The sequence below is a fragment of the Pezoporus wallicus genome, unplaced genomic scaffold (genome assembly GCF_028554395.1).
Source record: "Pezoporus wallicus isolate ANWC-B61680 ecotype Strahan unplaced genomic scaffold, APGP_CSIRO_Pwel_v1 contig_13614, whole genome shotgun sequence".
Lineage (NCBI taxonomy): Eukaryota > Metazoa > Chordata > Aves > Psittaciformes > Psittacidae > Pezoporus > Pezoporus wallicus.
This window is the reverse complement of record NW_026642178.1, coordinates 300,434-320,487: the sequence shown is the minus strand read 5'-3', so window position 1 is coordinate 320,487 and position 20,054 is coordinate 300,434. Positions and strand designations below refer to the sequence as shown.

At 49.7% G+C, this 20,054-nt stretch overlaps 1 protein-coding gene across 1 annotated transcript in view; it reads left to right on the top strand.

Annotated features, from left to right (window-relative positions):
* Nucleotides 1-18,843, top strand: part of KCTD16 (potassium channel tetramerization domain containing 16) — a 50,943-nt gene extending 32,100 nt beyond the window's left edge. Inside the window, exon 3 of the mRNA XM_057427811.1 lies at nt 17,940-18,843. Coding sequence (XP_057283794.1) covers nt 17,940-18,391 — 452 coding nt within the window. The 3' untranslated portion in view covers nt 18,392-18,843. The remainder of the gene's footprint in view (nt 1-17,939) is intronic.
* The last annotated feature ends 1,211 nt before the right edge of the window (nt 18,844-20,054 follow it).

Here is a 20,054-nt window from a genome sequence, read left to right as displayed (position 1 = left end):
GCTTATCTCCATATCCCCTGCAGTGGATCCCAGCGTTAGTTTGGTCCCAGAACGAACTGTGGCCTCAGCCGCAGGGGGCTGTGGTCCTCCCAGCCTGCTGGAGCTGATGGGAGGCTCAGTGAACATCCTATCATACCCCAGCTGCTGGATTTCTTTCATTGTGAGAGAACAGGTCCTGGTTTTAGTGCCTTTTTTTGTCAGCATCCCTGGAGGTTTTATTTACTTCAGCTGCTTTCGTTGCAAACTGTGCCGATTCATTTAACTGAATCCTTGTCAAGTTGCTCGAGCTAAAAATGCAAATGTACAGCAGCTATTGCTTTTTTTTCCTCCCGATGCAGAACGCAGGCATTGGAAAGATAAATTACCCCAGTTCCCTTTAAGCACATATTGCAGAGAAGCAAACACTAAAACATCAAAATAAAGCCTGCCTTTCTTCTGCGCTCTTTTTAAAGCAAGAATATGATTACGCTCTGTGGGTCTCGGCAGAGCACAGATCAAAGCAATCAGCAACTGCTCGTCGCGTTGTGACTGGTTGTGAACAGCACTGGCACGGGTGCCACGGGCGGGGAGCAGGGCTCGGAGGGTGCACAGGCACCCTGGTGCTGCGAGGAAGAGGACAGCAGTGCTTCCCTCAGCCCCTGACCTGGTTTTCCAAGGCAAAGGCACAGGCTTAGGGGACAGTGCCTGCAGGCTGAGGGTGAAAAGGATGCCTGTGTGGAACATCGCTTGTAGCTTCAGTGGTTGCTTGGCTTATTTCTCATGTAGGATGAAAATCTCTCTCTGAATCTTGGGGATGCCCAAAATGCAAATTCTGTGATCCACACTTTCCAGGAGGACAAATTGGATCCTAAATCCAAGCACTGACAACCTTCAGCTTGGAATTGGCAATAGGCATCAGGTCATTTTTGCTGGTACAAGGAGGCAGAGCAGAGCAGAGATAACCGTAATTTTTCACATAGAAAGACTTGGCAAAAAAATGACATTTCAGAATTGAAACCATTTTCTATTTCCCTACAGAAATGTTCCCCTATTTTAAAACTAAGATCGTTTCCTCCTTGCCTTGCTTCTGAATGCACACCCTCTCACAAGGCAAGTCATAGCACCATTTTGCTTCTAATTGCAGGGAAAATTCCTATTTCTGATTCACACTCTGGTACTTGACAGGCTTTGTGCAATTGTTCCTTCCATGGGACTCCTGGTACAATCAGTGTGTCGAATGAGCAGAGAATTTATGACAGCAGATTGCAATACAGATGAGCTGTGTAATGTGGTTCAGAGGAGGATCCTGTGCTCAGTGTTACTGCAGCGCCGGGCTGGCTGAGGGCAAAGCTCCAACCGCTTCCCCCTGCATCCCATTGGAAGGCAAAAGGAGAGGCTGATGAGAGAAGCCAGCCATGGAAAGGAGTGATGAAGGGAAAGGGTGAGAAGGAAGGGGAATGGTCCAAGTGGGGAGAAAGAAGGTGGCCCCCGTGGGAGCTGCAGCATCATCCACATCCTGACCATGCTCAGCTTCACATCCCAGTTCTGAGAAACCCACCTGCAGCCAGGATAATGCAACACAGCGTTTGGCCAAGACCCAACCAGGCCCCAGGTCCACAGGGATCCACTTTGACCCATGTGCAGCATAAGTGAAAACCAGCTTAAAACACGCTCCGTGGTGCGGTGGTGATGGTGGTGGTGGTGGGTCTGTGGTTTGACTGGAGATGTCTTTGATGAATGACTTCTGGTGGAAGTCATGGTGACCTCCCCAAAAACTGCAAAGGTGGGTTTGTTACACTCAAACCCGGAGCTTTTTGCAAGGCAGGGTGTGAGAAATGGATTCCTGTTTGTGCTGGATTAAATTCCAAATTTTCACTTGAAAAAGGACAAAAGAGTTGTTGTGAAGGAAGTCTTCATCACTCACACCCTCTCAGGCTGCGGGGGGAAGCTCTCAAACCACGTATGGATGCGGTTTGAGTGCCAAAAAAGTAGACTTATCCCAAAGTTTCTGTGAAATGCACAAGGATATTAATTAGAGCATGTGATTGTGGAGCTCCCTTAGAAAGTAATGATAGGATGCAGAATTTTTTCTCTGTGGTTCTTGTTAATCAAGAAGAGAGCCAAAGGAACAATATGTTAATCACAAAAGTGAAGATTTTGGAGAACATAATGATGGATAAGGACCCAACTGTCATTGATTATCACTGGGAGTTTTACACACATCAGTCCTTTGTGCCTTTCAAAGTCTGCCTGAAATGGAAAACCCACGAATCCTTTCTAAGCCTGGGCAATGAGGACAGGACAGTTATTTGTCTGCTATAATTGCATGGAGGTTTAGCAATAGGAGGATTTGAGCTTCTCTCTGGGCACCTGCAAATCTTGAATTCCTGCCATCGCTGCTGGTTTGCTGAAATAAAACGTGCCTGCCAGAGAGCTTGGCTGGAAGCAGCTTTACCTTAACTAATGCGGGAGATCCTCTGCTTTAATCAAAACCTCCTCAGTGGAGCTGGAGATTGCTGTTCAGCAGAGTGCCCAAAATAAGAAGCACGCTCCTCACTGCCCCTGGGGGGACACGGAATCCAGCACCTCCTATTACACTGAAGGCCTCGCATCTCATTTTTGAGGTTTAAGTAACTACCAGAGTACTCATTCAGATGTAGCTGCAGAGCCTGGGCAGGGCTTTGCTCTGCCCGTGTGCGACTGGAGGAACAGGGAATGAGCCCGTTGCTTGTCATGGTGGTTTGGTGTGTTCACAGCCCCGTGTGCTCCATCACAGCCCCGGTCCCAGGTAAGCAATGAAACCAAAACCATCAAGTCATTGCTTTATCATCAATGTTTCCTTAACCAGATAGAGCAAGCCACGGCTGCAGTCCCTTGTGGTGGGCACCCCAGGGCTGGGGTGCTCGGCTGGGCCCCCGTGGCTGTTGGGGTTGCCCAGCTGAGCTGTGGCTGGGGAGCAGCATCATCTCCTAAGGGTGATTCCTCCCTCCGAGGGATGAAGAGCTGCAAACCCCATCACCTGAGCTGGCTGTGCAGCGCCTGCTCCCTGTGCCGCGTGGCAGCTCTGGCCTGGGTTATCTGAGGCTCTCCTTCCCTCTCGGGTAGTTCTCTCATCCTGGTTTTGCTTCTGGTTTGAAATGTATTTGTTGAGCAAGCACTAAATCTGTCATTCCAGCAAGTGCTTAATTGAGCCATTCAGCCCTGGGAAGTCTTTGTTTCCTTTCACAGGATAAGTAAATACCATCTACCAATGGATTTCTTCTTCCTTCCCCCCTCCATTCATCCCTTTTCCAAACTAAACATTTCCAGGCAGTGGCATTCTTCCTCCGTTCTGCATTCCTTGTCAGATGTGAATCCCTGTGGCAGAGCCCGTGCATCTCCAGCACAGGGAGGGAGCAGTGGGATGGTTCCAGCTGCTTCTGCCACTGTTCCCTGCACTTGGGGCTGCTGCTGAGGTTTGCTCCAGGTTCCCTAAACTAGAGCAGCCCTCGGCATTGTCTGAGGATGATGCGAAGAAACACAAGAGTGAGTAAATGCTCTGCTTGCTCCATTCAGCTCAGTTCCAGCCTGGAATCAGGGCCAAGGCCATTGTTTAAGGCACTTTCTGCAGGAGTCGGCTTGCAGGCTCCATGGGCCTCACTCAGAGCTGTCCTCCTTGGGCTCACGGAGGCGTGCCCCTGCTGTGTGTGATGCTGAACCCACCTGAGCATCCGGCAGTGGGGATGCAGGTGCTTGGCTCCTGCCCTCCCCGCTGCCCTCGCACATTGGTGTGGGGCTAAAGGGGCTTTTCAGCCATGGCCGAGCTGCCAGCAGCCCTGAGAAAAAGAAACAAAAAGGAGATTTTTCTTCTCGCTGCTGATCTGATCAGTGGGATCTCACTGGCACGTACTGGAGGAGACAGTGTCAACCAACGAGGCAGGCACTGGCTGAGGCCTGATGCTGCCCCAGCCCCTCATGTCCCAGTGCAGGGAATTGCCATGGGTGCTGTTGGCTGCAGCAAACAGTTCCTGCAGGATGCTCCTTCCTCTCTGCAACCCAAATTCCTGCAAATCCCCCCTCCTGCCTGCAGTGCTGCAGAGATGAGGTACAGAGGAGATGGGCTGCAGCCGGCTGGGTGCTGCATCGCTGTGAGGAGATCATAGAATACAGACTGGTTTGGGTTGGAAGGGACCTTAAAGGGACCCCTTCCACTGGAGCAGCTTGCTCCAAGCCCCTATGTCCAGCCTGGCCTTAAGCACTGCCAGGGATGGGGCAGCCACAGCTTCTGTGCTTGGAGGATGATGTGGTGAAGAGGTGGGAGCTGGCTGGGATGGAGCAGGACAGAGGTGCTGATGTGTGCCCCAGCATCATGTGTAGCCCTCCTCTGCCTGCACTGAATGGCCTCGTACTCTAACCCCAGTGTGTGCATCCCAGGGCGCCTGCGGATCCTTGTCTGCACCACATCAGGCTAATTGGAGAACAACGTGGTTTGCTGTTACAATAATTTTCACTGTCAAATATTTTACTGTTAATTTGAGCACATGAGGCTTTCTTTAATGCTGTTTAGGGCTTTGATGTTAAATTGCAGATTCATCAGTTGCATGATAAATCACTTAACGGAATTTCCCAGATGTTTTACAATTCAGTGTATATTTCCTCAAACTGTCAGGCTCGTTGCTGTGATGCTGTGACGGGAGCTGGAGGAACTCGCACGCTTTGCTAGAAACCAAACTTCTTTCTCAATAGCTCAATGTCCAGCTCCTCCTGTCTGGGTGTTTTGAGGGCAGCCAAGCAGGCGCTCGCTGAGCTGCAACAGCTCGAGGCAGTTCTCAGTCACTGCTCCTGGAGATGGGCTGATGCTCACGCTTGAGTCACCTCAAAGCTGTCCACACTGGTTTGTGTTGAAGGGACCTTAAAGCTCCTCCAGCTCCAACCCCTGCCACGGGCAGGAACACCTTCCACTGGAGCAGCTTGCTCCAAGCCCCTGAGTCCGACCTGGCCTTGAGCACTGCCAGGGATGGAGCAGCCACAGCTTCTCTGGGCAATTCCTGTTCTGTGGGTGCAGAGGGGAAGGGAGGTGCAGAGCAGGAGGGTCCCGGGGTGCTGGTGGCCCCTCTTGTCATGTAGCCATGCCGGGATTCCTGCGGGCGCTGCCCCATGTGCTGGGGTTTGGCATCGTCCCCAGCCCTCTCTCCAGCGCTTTCATAACAGCCCCAGTGAAGCCATCCAGATTCGAAGAGGCTGCCCCCGCTCACTTCCAGAGCTCCCTGGATGCAGGCAGCAGCAGCTCGCCGAGCACAGCCCTGTGTGTGCAACTCCTCACAGTCCCTCCTTTCTGTTCCTAGGGGTGGATTTAACTCTTATTATGTTTATCCTGGAATGAGGATGCCAGAAAACATATATTAGGGCAATAACCATATCATAAATATGTATTTGCACTAGGGTGGACAAATACATCTGCTGAATGATTTTTTTTAGAATAAAATCACTTCACAGGATAAATTATTCAGTGATTAATATTTGCCCAGTTGCAATGTGTGCAGAGTTCTCCTAATGTGTGTGTAGGCCAGAAGTGACTCAGTAATGCAGAAAGCGCTTGTGCTGTGTTTCTACAGCTGTTAAATATTAAGGGTCTGTTGGTCATGTGCACAGAGGCCCCATAAATCATTTTGGCTCTGTAAAGGGGCCTTGAAGCATGAGGAAATCATATTGCTGCTTGTTTTATGGCCTTCGTATGCAATAAGAGAGGTAGGAAAAGGTTTAATGTGAACATGAGACTCTGACTGCACTGCTGGTGGATTTGTGGAGCTTTCCAAGTGACAAAACATCTTAAAGAGTAAACTCTGGGATGGTTTTGAGGCTTGGCAGCTCGTGAGCCTGTGCTCCTACAGCCTCCTTCCCCCTCGCTGAGGACCAGGCATCCATTCTACAGAACAACCTCAAACATCCCCCCCACAGCGGTGCTGTGTTAAAGGCAGGCGGTCTTCTTGTGGTTTGGAGTGTTTCAGAGCAGTGGCACAGCCCAGTCTCGAGTCTCTGAGCTCAGCAGGACTGGTTAGTACTGGGAGGCAGGACACCAAAGGGGACTGAGTTGAGCAGTACTGGGATGTGGTGATACCCTAGAGCCTCCCTGGTGTCCTGATGGCTCTGTGCTGCAATGGACGGTGCTCACTCCTCTGCTCAGGGGACCAGCAGTGGGACAGGGCTTGGTGGTGCTGGAGGAGGAGCAGGCAGGATGTCACTGTCATATCATAACCAGTGCAAGTGTCCTGTGATCTGATGGTGGCAACGAGACAGGCCTTGAGCTGTAAATTATTCACGTAGAGGGCTAATACAGCAAACATTACAGAGCTGTGCCAAAGCACTGCTTAGTTGTTTGTTACGCTCGACTGCGATACAGACGAACGATCCTTTTGTCTTAGGCACTGTTGGGTGACACACTGATCTCTAACTAATGCTTATCACAGCAGAAATGCAAGTACCCATGAAATGAAATTTCACTGTAGTAATTAAACATTGTGGTTACAGATTAATCTCCCATGTTGAATACAAGTTTGTTTTGTTCTTTCAAAGGCAATAGGTTGAACTTCAGGAGTGTGAAATGTAATATTAAGCCCCAGAGAGTGCATAAACCCTGCATTTATTCCAGCCAACTTGTTGGATGAATGGGGTGGCACCTATAGCAGAGAAACAGAAGTGCGCTGCTTGAGGTGGTGAGTGACATTTCCAGGCTCTGACTAGAGGTGAAATGATTTCACACTGCCAGAGCTAAATACATGGCAAAAAAGAGAGATGCAAACCCAGCCCTCCTGTGCCTGTTCTATTCCGAGTCTTTCTGGCAGATGGGGGTTATGTTTTCCTCCAACCTGAACTATTCAGAAAGGCAATGCAAGGTGTGTGCAGGAACTGCAGCAGAACCAGCTCAGCTCTCAGGGCAGCTGAAGGCAGCATGTGAGAGCTGCTGGCACAACCGTGCTGCCCGTTTCTGCCTTCAGCTGAGCAGAAACATGAGGTTTACTACTGCAGAAAGCCCTCGTGTACCTGGGCATGGCGATGCCTCAGCTCAGAGCTGTGCCCACCAGACAGTCACAATGCCAACAGTGAGTTCTTAGTTCTGCCGTCAGCGGACACTCCTACATTAAGTGAAATATCAGGTTTTTCCTCCAAAGTGGATTTTATGGTGATTGTTTTCTTTGAAATGCAATTAAAAAAATCAATGCAAATTTTGCTCAACAAGCCAAAAAAATTCTGTGTTTAAAGAAGTGTTTTTGTACCAGTTACTTTCATTCTGCTGGGAAGCGGTGCTAGGACATTATAGAAGGGAGCCAAGGAAGCCTGTCTACAGCTGAGCCTGAATTCTGGCAGCCCAGTTTCCCACATGCCTCTGCTTTCCCTCTTCTACAGAGCTGCTTTCCAGGACATCAGGCCCATGGGTTTAATTAGAAAAGCAACCCCACGTCTTGCTATTGGTCAGAAGCAGCCTGGGCTCGAGCACCTGCAGGAGTTAGGGCTGCTTCTCCCTTTGGGGGGGGTCCTGAGTTCTGCTGCAGATCCTGTTTCTCCTTTGTGATGGGTGCGAGTGGGTGAAACCAGCCTGGGTCCTTTCCCAGACACACAACCAGCTGGGCTGGGTCTGCCTCGGCAAGGGCTGTGTTCATGGGCTATCATGGAACCACAGTCCATCACCAGGCTGCTCGGTGCCGTGTTGAGGAGCAATCCCTAAGGCAGGCTGGGGAGCCTTACTGACCAGTCCCGCAGTTCACTCTGTGTGTGTGTATTTACTTCGTCCTTCTGAAGCTTTCTGTGCGCCCAGCCTGCCCTCACAACCTGCCCTGTTAGCTTTGGGGTAGCTGTGGGATGGAGGCATTTCCAAAGAAGTAAAGACTCTGTAAGGTAAAGAACACAGAAGTGCACCATGATGCTGCAGATGCTGCTGGGGTGCTCCTTTGAAATCCTTGTCAGTCAGTGGAAATACATTACTATTTCCAGAGGGATTAGGATACATCTTGCCATAGCTGAGGGCTTACTTACGTTTGCAGCATTTCTTCTAGGTCAAAGGACAGAGAGTCCAATTTTTTCTGTGTTTGACAGATTTCCACATTACAGCATGTAAAAAATCCGTCTGTTATTATTATTTTGGATACATGCGTAATGCCGTGGGATCTCCTGTGAATGTGGTTTTCATCCACAGAGGTACTGGACTCATAATCCTTGAGACTTTCTGCATTGTTATGGGGAAGTGTAATAGAAACCAGTAACATCTCTAAGGACTTCTTGCGTTCTGCTTTAGAAATGTATGGAAGGAAACATCCGATAGTCTGATAGATCCAGCAGGATCAAAATCTGTAATTTGTTCTTGTGCAAATGCAGGGTGGAGCCGTGGGGTCAAAACCCACTTCAGTGCCTCTTCCCCAAACCCACCCAGCCCAAGGTGTGCCCTCCCTGAAGCAGTCAAAGCATCCTGCAGACGAGTTAGGGACAAACCTTCGGAATGCGGCAGGAGCCCTCCCTGCAGGATGAACATCCCGGGTAGCTCCAGGTTTGGCGCCAGGGGATGTCACTGCCCTGGGGACTATGGGGTGGGCTGTGGACACCTCGGGATGCCACATCCCTGCCTGCCTCTCTCTGTGCCCATCTCCCCTCCACTTCCCAGTCAAGCTTTGCCTGGTTGGGGCGTTCCAGCGCACCCCTGCACACCCAGGCATGGGGCTGTGCCTTGTTTTACATCACTAAGTGCCACTCATTCCAGATTTCACTTGGATTTACTCGCACGGAGCAGGTTCAAAAATGTTACTGGGGCATTTTCTGGAATTACTCGTGCCCCTCCGCGCTAGTGCCCACACTGCAAAATAGAAGGAGTCAGGTATTTCATTCATGCTAATGCTGTGCTAGAGTGCTCCAGAGTGACCTACACAGACCTGCCTTGAACAGGAGGACAAGCCCCACTGCAGTGCTCACTGCTGAGGCTCTCAACTTCATGGAAGAGCAAAGCTCATGATCCCAGAGCATTTAGGACTGCCCAGGCATGGGTAACGGAATTGGTCTTGGAGCTGGTGCTAAAAATGTTTGCAATAAAGCAGCATCTGGAGGATCTCCACTGCACACATTTATATGATGCAGAAGTACCTTGGTCTAGAAGGTAAAACTGATAAACCAAACCATTCATTTCTTAAAGTTCAATTCACCACTTAAAGGATAGAAAATAAACCAGGCTAAGCCGCAGCAACAATGAACAGCGAGATACGGGATTTAAGGCAAAGCCCACTGTGGCTGGGAATGCTTCTCTCACGTAAATCAAATTTATCTCTATGGAGCAGAAGGCTGTTTTATAAAGTTCAGACAGGAAAAAAAATAATTAAGGAAAACTTCCAGAGAGAGTGTCTTCAATAGCTGGTAAAAAACAAGCATCTGCCCCTATGGAAAGGGATATCTGATACTTCCAGAAATGCAGAGCACCGGTACCATCTAGGCCCCAGGCTGTGAGTTCAGACCCAAACCAGTCTGTGCTTTTGATTGCCAGCACCAAGCAGTGGTCTTCTTAAGAAGCTGTTTGGGGAAAATGAGGTTTGGGTCAATGCTATTGAAAACAAGCTGCTACAGCAAAGAACACGAGTTGTTTGTTAGTGTGAGTGAAATGCCACTGTTGTCCTAAGCAGGGACTGTGCTGCAAACACCACTGGTCAGGTACAGCACTCGGCTGTGCTGCTGTTGCAGCATTAATTCCTGGTAACTCTGGATTTAATTTGCAGCCTCATTTGGAATGCTGCCTTAGGATGGAGGAAAGGTGCTCAAGCCACTGTGGTCAGGAGGTGCTGTGGCCACTGGGCAGCTCTGCTGGTGTCCCCGCAATGGGTGTGCAGGGACATTTTACACAACACTGAGTGGTAAGTGAAGGATATTAGAGTGTTTAAAATGAGCCAAAGGTAAGACAAAAGCCATCTCATGGAAATTAGGAGGTTAGTGATAGCTTTAAGCATTGAAGAAGAAAGTGATTTCCAAAGTGCCTGTTTTCAATAAGTAACTTTTTCCCTTGGATCTCTCAGCAGAACTATTTCTGGTGTGAGCTGTTGCTCTCCCCTCGCTCTGCCCCTGGCCCAGGTGCACAAGCCATGGTTCATTTCATGCCATAATAATGACATCCATCATGTCACCATTCACCACCCGGCCAGCGGCTGCTCCTCTCAGCTCTGCCAGTGCCACGCGTGCAAAGGGGAGCGCTGGCAGATGGGGCTCCACTGGGATAATAACTCCTTGTGTGTTGGTCCCTCCGTGCTGCTGCCGCCGCTGTCTCCTGCCCAGGTGATGTTCAGCAGTGCTCAACAGGCAGCTTCAGCCTGTCCCAGTGGTACTGACTCCCTGCCAGGCACATGGTACCGCTGGCAGGGCCTTGAGGAGCACTCAGGGACTGCTTCCCTCCACCTCCCATCCTGTGCATGGTGTCCACATGGATGTAGGATCTTGCTCGGAGTCTGCAGGTTCCCCGGGGCAGGGCAAGAACCAGCGGCTGCTCCCCCTCTCCCAGGGAGGAGGTTCAGCTCTGCAAGGATGAGCAGCCTGGATGTGTTAATGAACCTGTAGTAACACTGGGTTTAGGTTCATCATCACCTCTTATTCAACTGAGAGATTTCAGTTCTGAGCTGTAGCAGTTCACTGCCTATTGTTACAGCTCAATTACTAATTTATAGCATCCTAAACCCCCATGCAGTGAGTGAGTAAAGTGAAGGAAAAAGACTAGTAAAGAAAAGAGGCAAGAAGGTGGTAACCCAAAGGAAAAGGAGAACTGGACAGCAGAGTCCAGGGGGAGATCTGAGTGAGGAGCCCCAAAAGAAGAGTTCATGGGAAGGGTGACTTTTGGGAGCAGCACCGGAGCAGAGACAAAGAGACAATGGGAGGATGCTCCAAGAATAGCAAATCACTTGATACTGAGAGTAAGAGATGAGAGAGAAGAAACTGGAGCAACAGAGACTGCAAGAACAGAATAAATGTGAGGTGAAAGGGGGTGAATTTATCCCTGTGATGATGGCAACTGTAAATGTCCACAGACAGCATCCAAGGAGATAGATATATATATATTAGGACCAGGTGGGAAGTAAAAGGGAAGAGAATAGGTGATTAAATAATCAGGAAGAACAATTTTAACTTGGGTCTTTCAAAAGGAGAGCTGAGTTTGTTCCAACTGGAGCCATAGTAAAATACAATGAAAAGACAGCAGAGCTGCAAGTTGATTAAAATAAAATCTCACTTGTTGGTTGAAAGCAGCACCGTTAGCAGAAACTCCTCATTTAAGAATTAGTTATCTCCTTGCCTGGGGATTTTTCTGCTTGACATCATGAAATAGCTTGTCAAGCTGGTGCGTGTCTGAATGTAGCTGTTGAGTGACAGACCCGCTGCCTCTCAGTGCATTGGTCTTGCTTGTAAACGCCTCTTACCCGACTGGATTTCCCTGCTCCACCAGCTTTGGCAGGAAGCACCCAGCCTCTTGCTGAACGCTGTGCAGTTCTTTAGGGCATTGGATTCTTATGTCAAAACAACTCTGTTGGGATTTGGGGCCCTCTGTTGTAAAGCCAGTCCAGGGGAAGACCCAGCCCAAGCTGCTGTGTGCCCATGAACCCATCCCAACCGGCTCCTCCTTTCCCTAAGGATGTGCCCTTGTTTTTAAAGCATGACCATACTAACACGAGGCATGCGTGCAGACCTTTCTGCCTGCGTCCCTGCTGCCAGGCACCTCTCCTTCTCCTTCTCCATTTCCTGTGCAAGTGATGCTCTTGCAAACCTATTAATCAGGTGCGGTTTAAGCTTGCCTTCTTGCTGCCTGTAAAACCACATTTCCCAAGTCCTCTCCAGAGCCTGTGACACAATTTTGTGTATACAGGCTGGGCTCTACTTTGCCTTCTGCCTTTGACACTTTTTCACCATTATTCATAGAATCCCAGGCTGGTTTGTGTGGGAAGGGACCTTAAAACTCACACAGTCCCAACCCCTGCCATGGGCAGGGACACCTTCCATTAGGCCAAGTTGCTCCAAACCCCTTCCAGCCTGTATCCAAGCTCGGATTTGAGGTGCAGTGTTCTTTGAAGACATTGCTTTCAACAAATGAGACTTCAGTACTGTCTGTAAATCCAGGGATTAAGCAAATGGCTGTACTCAGGAATATCAGAGCTGCCTTTTTGGAAGGTTTTAGAGGTGAAGCCCCAACAGGTGACTGTGATTCCTTGTTTCAGTTCTTGTCCTGTAGGTTTTTTAAATCTGCAGCTCCTAGTTTCATTGTACCTGCCAAAAAGGCAGAACAGAATCAGGAATCTGGCTTCTGCTCCTCTTCTTCACTCTCTTCCCTGAGATTTCTTTGCACCAATGTCATTTGTGGTGGGGGCAAAGTGGAGCACACAAATTATGCTCAGAGTAATGGCAAGTCTGAAAATAGCTCTCATTTAGCAATTGATTGCAATTAATTGGAACAACATAGGCTGACACGATAGCTTCGTATCTCCAGAGCATTTCTGAGTTCATGAGTTCTAATTTTCAAACGTGATGGCTCCATATTTCCATAACCATCTGTCAGCACATTCCAGAGCACATCCTCACGAAGCAGGAGCAGTACACGCTTTGGCTTGACTAACTACAAGAGGTGTCCAAACCAGGGCTCAAGTGGCAATGATGTAAACTGTGGGGCTTACCTATAGGTGTGCAAATGTACAGATGCGTGTATCTTGAGGTCTTTCCTACCAGACCAGAGCTGTGTGGAGCTGTGGATCTAAAGCACAGTGGGCGCTCCTGCCCTAGCTGAGGAAGCTGCCCTGGCTTTGCCTTGAGGCACTGATGCTTCATTGACATTCATCTCATTCCGTTTCTCTGCTTTAGCTGCTGAGGAGCCTGCAGGAATGCTCATGAGGGTAATGCTAAAATGAGGGCACTGGGAGGGGACGTGTTTTCTGATGATTCCGGCTAATTTGGTTTATACCTGTGTTGTAATTAATGGGCGATTGGAATTTCTTTCTTTATAAGCATCAGGAATACATCAGTGCAGAACAGCTTGGGGGGGGGGGGTGTCAATCCCCAATCACCTGCATTGCTCCCTGGGTTTGGGTCAATTCAATGTCCTACCAGGGGGGTTGTGTCTTTTCCTGCTGAGAAGGTGACACAGATCTCAGCTCCCCACATGGTAATGGCAGGGGATTGCTCAGGGAAGACGAGGAAAACCCTTGCTCTTCAACCAGGGCTGGCTTAATTCAGTCATACCACTTCCAAGTTCTTGGGTGTAAATTTAAAGTAACAGAAGGTCCAAGGAGTGATTGTATTAAGATATGGTGTAAATACAGCAATAGTTAGTTCAAAAAGATACAGAAAAGTCTTACATTTGAGGGGTCAAGGCTGGACTTGAAGGAGGAAGATGCTGGTAGTGGCAGCTCTTCGTTCTCTGTGCACTCAATTTAAACAAGCTGGAGATGTTTGACAGAGAGATGGAAAGAGCAAACACTGTAGGCAGGAGAACACTTCTGCTTCCGTTTTTATATCAGTGTCAGTTTCCCAGGGGAAGATAAACGGCACAGTCCTGATGGCCAAATATTGTTTCTAATCACAGTATTTGGAAAGGGAAGTACAAAGCAAGGAGGCCAGCAGCACTGGATTAATCCTTCAATTACTTCTTATACTGGGAATGCTGAACAGTCAGACCTCTTCAGCCTGCAAACCAGGCTATTCATTTCCTTCTCTTCTTCGGTTAAATGCTTGTTAAACTGTCAATGAAGAATGCAGGTGAGAACTGGAAGGGTATTGCTCAGCCTTCCAGAGGAGGATCTGGTGAAGCAGACAGCTACGGTTAGGCTGATAGAGGCTTCAAAAAAAGATTGGTTTGAAGAGACCATAATCAGAAACTATTAGAATCTGATAGATGTCCTGAGTCAATGACAGACATTTGCTGAGGTATCACCCCATCCTGGGAAGGATGCTGATGGGACAGGCCAGGCTGCTCCTGCAGTGGGGACAGCCACCCTTGCCAACAGCTTGTTGTGGTGGGAGATGCCTGAAGCTGAAGGGTCCTCCTGGGGTGGGTTTGCTGGGTATCATGGAATCATAGAGTCCCAGCTGAGAAGGGACCTTATGGATCATCTGCTCCAATGATTCAAGGCAAAACACAGCCTGGATGAGATGTCCTAGCACCTTGTCCAGCCGAATCTTAACAGTGTCCTGTGTTGGGGTGTCCACCACTTCCTTGGGGAGATTATTCCAGTGGCTGGTTGTTCTCAGTGTGAAGTCAGGGGTGTTTATTGCATAGAAAAGTGATGCCCAAAAAACCAAATTGACCATGGAAGTGGTTTTCCTTTGATAAATAGGCTTTTGCTATGCACTGCAAGGAGGAGCCTGCATGCCGTGGGGTACATCACAATGGTCAGGAATGCCTGACCACGCCAATGGCCATGGTTGAGCAGTTTCTCCAAACACTTTTCTGTTTCTTACCACACTGCTGCTCACACTTTGTGCTTCCCTTCCCACCCTGAATTTTAACTTCATCACATGTTACTTTGAGAAAGATCCACATATAAATATTTTGGCTCATTTCATATGCCTTCTGGTATGTTAACACCGGGTCTCATATTTTCTCCACCATTTGGGGAACTTATTTTTATTTTCAAAAAAATCTGATACTCTTACCTAAGTTCATTTCCAGATTTGAGTGTTTTAGGGAAAATCACAGGAGCGCTGCTAAAATGACAGTGCTGGGAGAGAGCCTCCTGATAGAAGTGTATGTGCTGGCTGGGGACAAGTTCTCTTGCACGAGGCGTAGACCTCTGCAGACAGAGAGGCCATGGGCAAATAATTCTGGTTTTTACACTGGGTTGGCAAGTTAAGAAAATATAAATGGAAAACCCTTTAAAATAGAAGAATTAAATGAGTAGACTGGGCTAGGAAGGAAGCTGGGATCTGAGGAGAGCAGCTCACGTCCTGGCTCCATCAGTTACCCTCCTTCCCTCTCGCTGCCTCCTTTGAACATAGGGGAGAGTTCAAAGCAATAACCTTACTGTCAAGTCCGTCCCTGGCTTTGTTTGCTTGCTGAAATTTGACTGAAGATACTTGATCCCAAATGCAAATAAACCTGCCTCGTACCCGTCCTGCTGCCAGCACACGTCCCCGAGCCAATTACTTGCATGGCATTTGTCATTGTTCCTAAGCTTTACCTTGGTAATTTTATTTAGACAGGGGCATTTTCTGCTGATAAATCTGGCTCGATTACCAAGTCAGAATATATTTATTAAAACACCAATTAGACCTTGGTCTCTCATCAATCACAACACCTTTAATTCATGCATGGATGCCAAAATTGTTAGAGGCGTTGTGCACGCATGAATGAGTGATCTAAATCAAATTGTCACTTCACCACCATCACCTTATCTTCAGACCTAGAGGCAATCCATTTTTTATTTACTATATGAATAATGTGCAGTATTTTTGAAAGCTTGAACTCTTCAATGTTTTTGGTGTGGAAGGGAAAATATTTGCTTCACCAGGTTGCAAACAAAGGGAAGCATGGAGGCAAGGGCATCAGCCCCTCAGGTGCTCCATGGATAGGTCCCCATGGGCTGGAGGGGATGGAGGCTGGCCAAGGGTGGCTCAGAGGCTGCTTGGCTCAGAGCAGGAGCTACTCATTCCCACCTGCCAATAGTCCTGGCTGTGGTGTTAGGTACTGCTCAGGTGGGGGTCATTTGCTGCAATTAGCCCCAGCAGAAGAGATAAAGTGTGGAGAAATCAACAAAGCCTGAGAACAGTTGAGAGGTTAAAGGTGGAGGGACAGGGAAGAAGAAAGGGAATATGAACTGGAAATAGAAACCTAAAGCTAACAGCTTTAGGGCTCTAGAGCAAAAGAAGCAGTAAGAAGAGTACAAGGACAACAGAAATGGATGAGACTGGATTGAAAGCAGTAAAACAGAGTGGCTCGAATTAGGATGCTCACAGACAAAGGTTGGTACAGCCCATGCATGTGGGGGTAAGGAGTGTCTGGACACTGCCTCAAGGAGCACTCAGTGCCAAACTTCTGTGCCCTGCATTGTCCCTTCCCTTCGAGTAAAAAAATCTCAGTGCCTCTTGATGAGCAGTTTGTTGCTAGCTCCGTATCTGTAGCAACAAACCCGCTGTTTGTTATCCTGTGCCGGCCTCACACAGAGCTTTTCCCCTGGGAAAAACAAGAACCCTAAAGTAACCCCAGACCAAACCAACCCCAGGCCTCAGGGAAAGGGCTGTGGAAACTGCAGGGGACAAGGGGAATGGCTTTAACCTGCCAGAGGGGAGACTGAGATGAGCTCTTAGGCAGAAGCTCTTCCCTGTGAGGGTGCTGAGGCGCTGGCACAGGGTGCCCAGAGAAGCTGTGGCTGCCCCATCACTGGCAGTGCTCAAGGCCAGGCTGGACACGGGCTTGGAGCGAGCTGGTTATCTGTGATGGCTGGGGTGAGGGTCTGTGCGCCCCTTCTCACAACAAAGAGACTTCACTGATTCTGGTGGGGAGGTTCTGTGCCCGTTTGATTTTCTGTCTCGGTTCTCTTCCTGGTTTTCTGCACACCAGCAGCCTCCCTGCACAGGGATTTCCTGTTCCCTGCTTGCAGCGGGTTTGTTGTGGAAGAGGGAGAGGAGAACAGAAAAACTGGGAGGCTGATGGTTTGTGTGTCAATTATACATCAGAGTCTTTGCTGCTTCTTCAGAAGCTTCTAATAATAATAATTATAATTAGGGCACTGGGAGACGAATGTGCTGAGATCAGGGAGAAAGCCAGGAAAGCCAGGCCAGAATTAATTAGCCCCTTTTATCTCAGAATCTCAAAGCATTTAGACATTAATTAATGAATTCAGTGGTTAAATCAGTGCGATGTTCAGTTTGCTGCGGGAATGGTGGCTGGTGCCAGGGCTCAGCACCCATCCTGCTCAGCTACGGGTTCTGCATGGGTTGGTGCTGCTGCAGGCACTTCCCCTCACTGCAAAACACAGGGCACTGTCTGCCCCTCTGACAGCACCCAGAGCCGGGATGAGGAGACCCATGCCAGCACTGGGAACTGTGAGGTTCCCCACGAGATGCAGGTCCTTTGGGGATTGAAGCTGATGGCTTCCCACTCATCCCATGGTGAATAAAGGTTCTCCACTGCCTCAGACCCAAACTCGGTGAAATCTCCCATCTGTGGCACTGAGGTTATCCCCGGAACCTCCCAAACCCACCGCTGTCTCCAGCACCCAGATCTCGCCTGGTTTTCGCTCTTCCACCTCATGAATAGATGCATTTCTGCCTCCCGGCTCACCCACTGTATGCCCATCCTTGGTGAATATTCATTAAGTGAAATTAGCATCTATTAGGCCTTAATTAACTTATGAAAGGCTTGTTTTGTGGTAATGAAGTATACACTCTAGATGTGCCTGATGGCAGCTGGGGTGTCCCCCAGCCCATAGAGCACCCCCTGAGCAGAGTCTGTCCCTCCAGCATGGCATGAGGGACTGCACCCCCTCTTCTTCCCTGTGGCTGTGGGATTACATCTGGTGAGTGCCTGTGGCCTAAAGGTGTGCAGAGCATGAGGATGCTGAGGTGCTGGCACAGGGTGCCCAGAGAAGCTGTGGCTGCCCCATCCCTGGCAATGCTCAAGGCCAGGTTGGACACAGGGGCTTGGAGCAAGCTGCTCCAGTGGAAGGTGTCCCTGCCCGTGGCAGGGGTTGGAGCTGGGTGAGATTTAAGGTCCCTTCAACCCAAACCAGGCTGGGGTTTATTCTGTGATTCTCTGAGTCCTGGAAGCCAAGGGGACCCTGGAGGGAGCTGAACAACACAGGCCAGAGGGGTGGGTGAAGGAGCTCCCAAGTTAGTGGAGATCGGCTCCCAGCCGAGCCCGGTGGAGGTTTCGGTGTCAGTTTGTGGGCACACTGAGGAATGCTCCCCGGGAAGTGGGAGTGAGCAGCCTGCCCCGGGCACAGCGGGGTGTCAGAGCCGCCGCTAACCCGGGTCTGTTCCTCTTGCAGGCGAGCCCTCCCGGTGGTCCTCGTCCCACTGCGACTGCTGCTGCAAGAACGGCAAAGGCGACAAGGAGGGGGAGAGCGGCACGTCCTGCAACGAGCTGTCCACGTCGAGCTGCGACAGCCAGTCTGAGGCCAGCTCCCCGCAGGAGACCGTCATCTGCGGCCCCGTCACCCGCCAGCCCAACATACAGACTCTGGACCGGCCGCCCAAGAAGGGGCCGGTGCAGCTGCTGCAGCAGTCCGAGATCCGCAGGAAGAGCGACCTGCTCCGGACTCTCACCTCCGGCTCCCGCGAGTCCAACTCCAGCAAGAAGAAAGCGGTGAAGGAGAAGCTCTCCATTGAGGAGGAGCTGGAAAAATGCATCCAGGATTTCCTCAAAATCAAAATCCCAGACAGGTTTCCAGAGAGGAAACATCCCTGGCAATCCGAACTGCTGCGGAAGTACCACCTATAGGCTCAGGGCGGGGGAAGCACACGACCTGCTCACCGTTAGAGCAGGGTTCTAAGTGATACGAAAATAATTCCCAATCATAATTATTTGTTAGGTCACAAACGAAACAGAATTCATCTCTATGGTACTGCCTAATTTGCCTCTTTCACCTTAACATTTCTAGTCCTAGGGCAACAAGATTTTTCCAGTCGTGGAAGCACAATGACAAACGCTTTTCTTTGTAAACTCTGAGTCTTACACAAGCTGAATACCTTAAGGGCACATCCATGCCGAGGGCAAGGGATGCTCGGCTGGGGAGGGGAGGCTGCTGCTGCTGCTGGTGGTGGATGTGGCCCATGGGCAGGCAGTATCCTGGTCCGTGGCTGCTGCCTCCCCCCGTCTCCTCGTAGTGCACAGTTTGTTTGGAGGGTTGTACACTGCTCACAGAAACAAGCTATGCCATGACAGTTTACCTTAGCATGTGTATATATATATATGTGCATATATATATGTGTGTATATATATCTCTGTGTATATATATATGTATATATATATCAATATATATTGCTTAAAGATTTTTTGGCTCTCTCCTTATAACTGCACTTTCTCCAAAAAGAGCATTTTTTAGCAGTCTGTGGATGTTCTGTTTCTTCTTCAGGTCTTTGAGGGTTGAACAATAGAAAACCCATCCCACGGGCCCTCTCCTCTCTCCCTCTTCCCCCTCCTTCTCTGAGACTGTAAACGCATTTCAGTGGAGACCAGGGAGCAGTGTGTGGGGCTTTGTTGCCGTCAGCAAAATACTCCATTTGTTTTTGATGATCTTGTTCCCCCTGTGTCCTCCCTGCGCCTCTTGTCGTGTTTCTCAAGGCTCTCCGGTACCAGTGGGTTGGATGCGTGCTGATCCCAGTTGGAAAGCTGTAGGAATTCTGCCGGTGCTGGTGAGGATGGTGGAGCGCTGCAGGCGTGCTTGGCCCCAGCTTCTGCACAGAAGCCATCCCGAGGGATTACAGGAGCCATGTGCAGTGCAGTGCAGTGCCTGGCAGGGGATCCTCGCTGCGGGACGGGAGTCGTGCACGTTCCAGGAGGCAGCACACGCCCAGGAGGAGGTACCCGTGTTCCCGTGCCCGCAGACACCCCGGCTGTGCCGCTCCCATCCACGGCCGTGGCAGGGCGGGAGCCAGCAAACAGTGCCGTGAGCTCCTGTTGGCTGGGGTCCATGGGCAAGGCTGGTCCTGCATGGATCACAGGGATCACATCCCGGCGTGCAGAGCTCGGGGCATGGGAGCGATGGGGTGCAGCAGGCTCTCAGTGCCAGGCAGCGCCTCAGCAAGGGCCGGAGGGTGCCGGGTGCTGGCAAGTGGTCCCAGACAGAGGGCTGGTGAAACCCGGTGCAGGCACAGGCTGGGGGTGAGCTCAGGCTGCCGAGCTATGGAGTGATGGAAAACTGAATTACTGCACTTACCTGCTTTGTCCATAGCCGAGTACGAAGCAGCTGCAGTATTTGAGGTAAATTATTTGTTTTCTAAAGGCATAGGAAGAAGGAGATATTTTATATATATGTAAAAGTACGGGAAGCGATAGTGCTGGTAACACAAAGCACTTTGACTCTAACTTCTCTAGTGTCCTGCAGGTTCCAGGGCTTCCCCCCTCTTAACTTTCAGAAGCTGCTATGGGAGGTGAAGTCAAG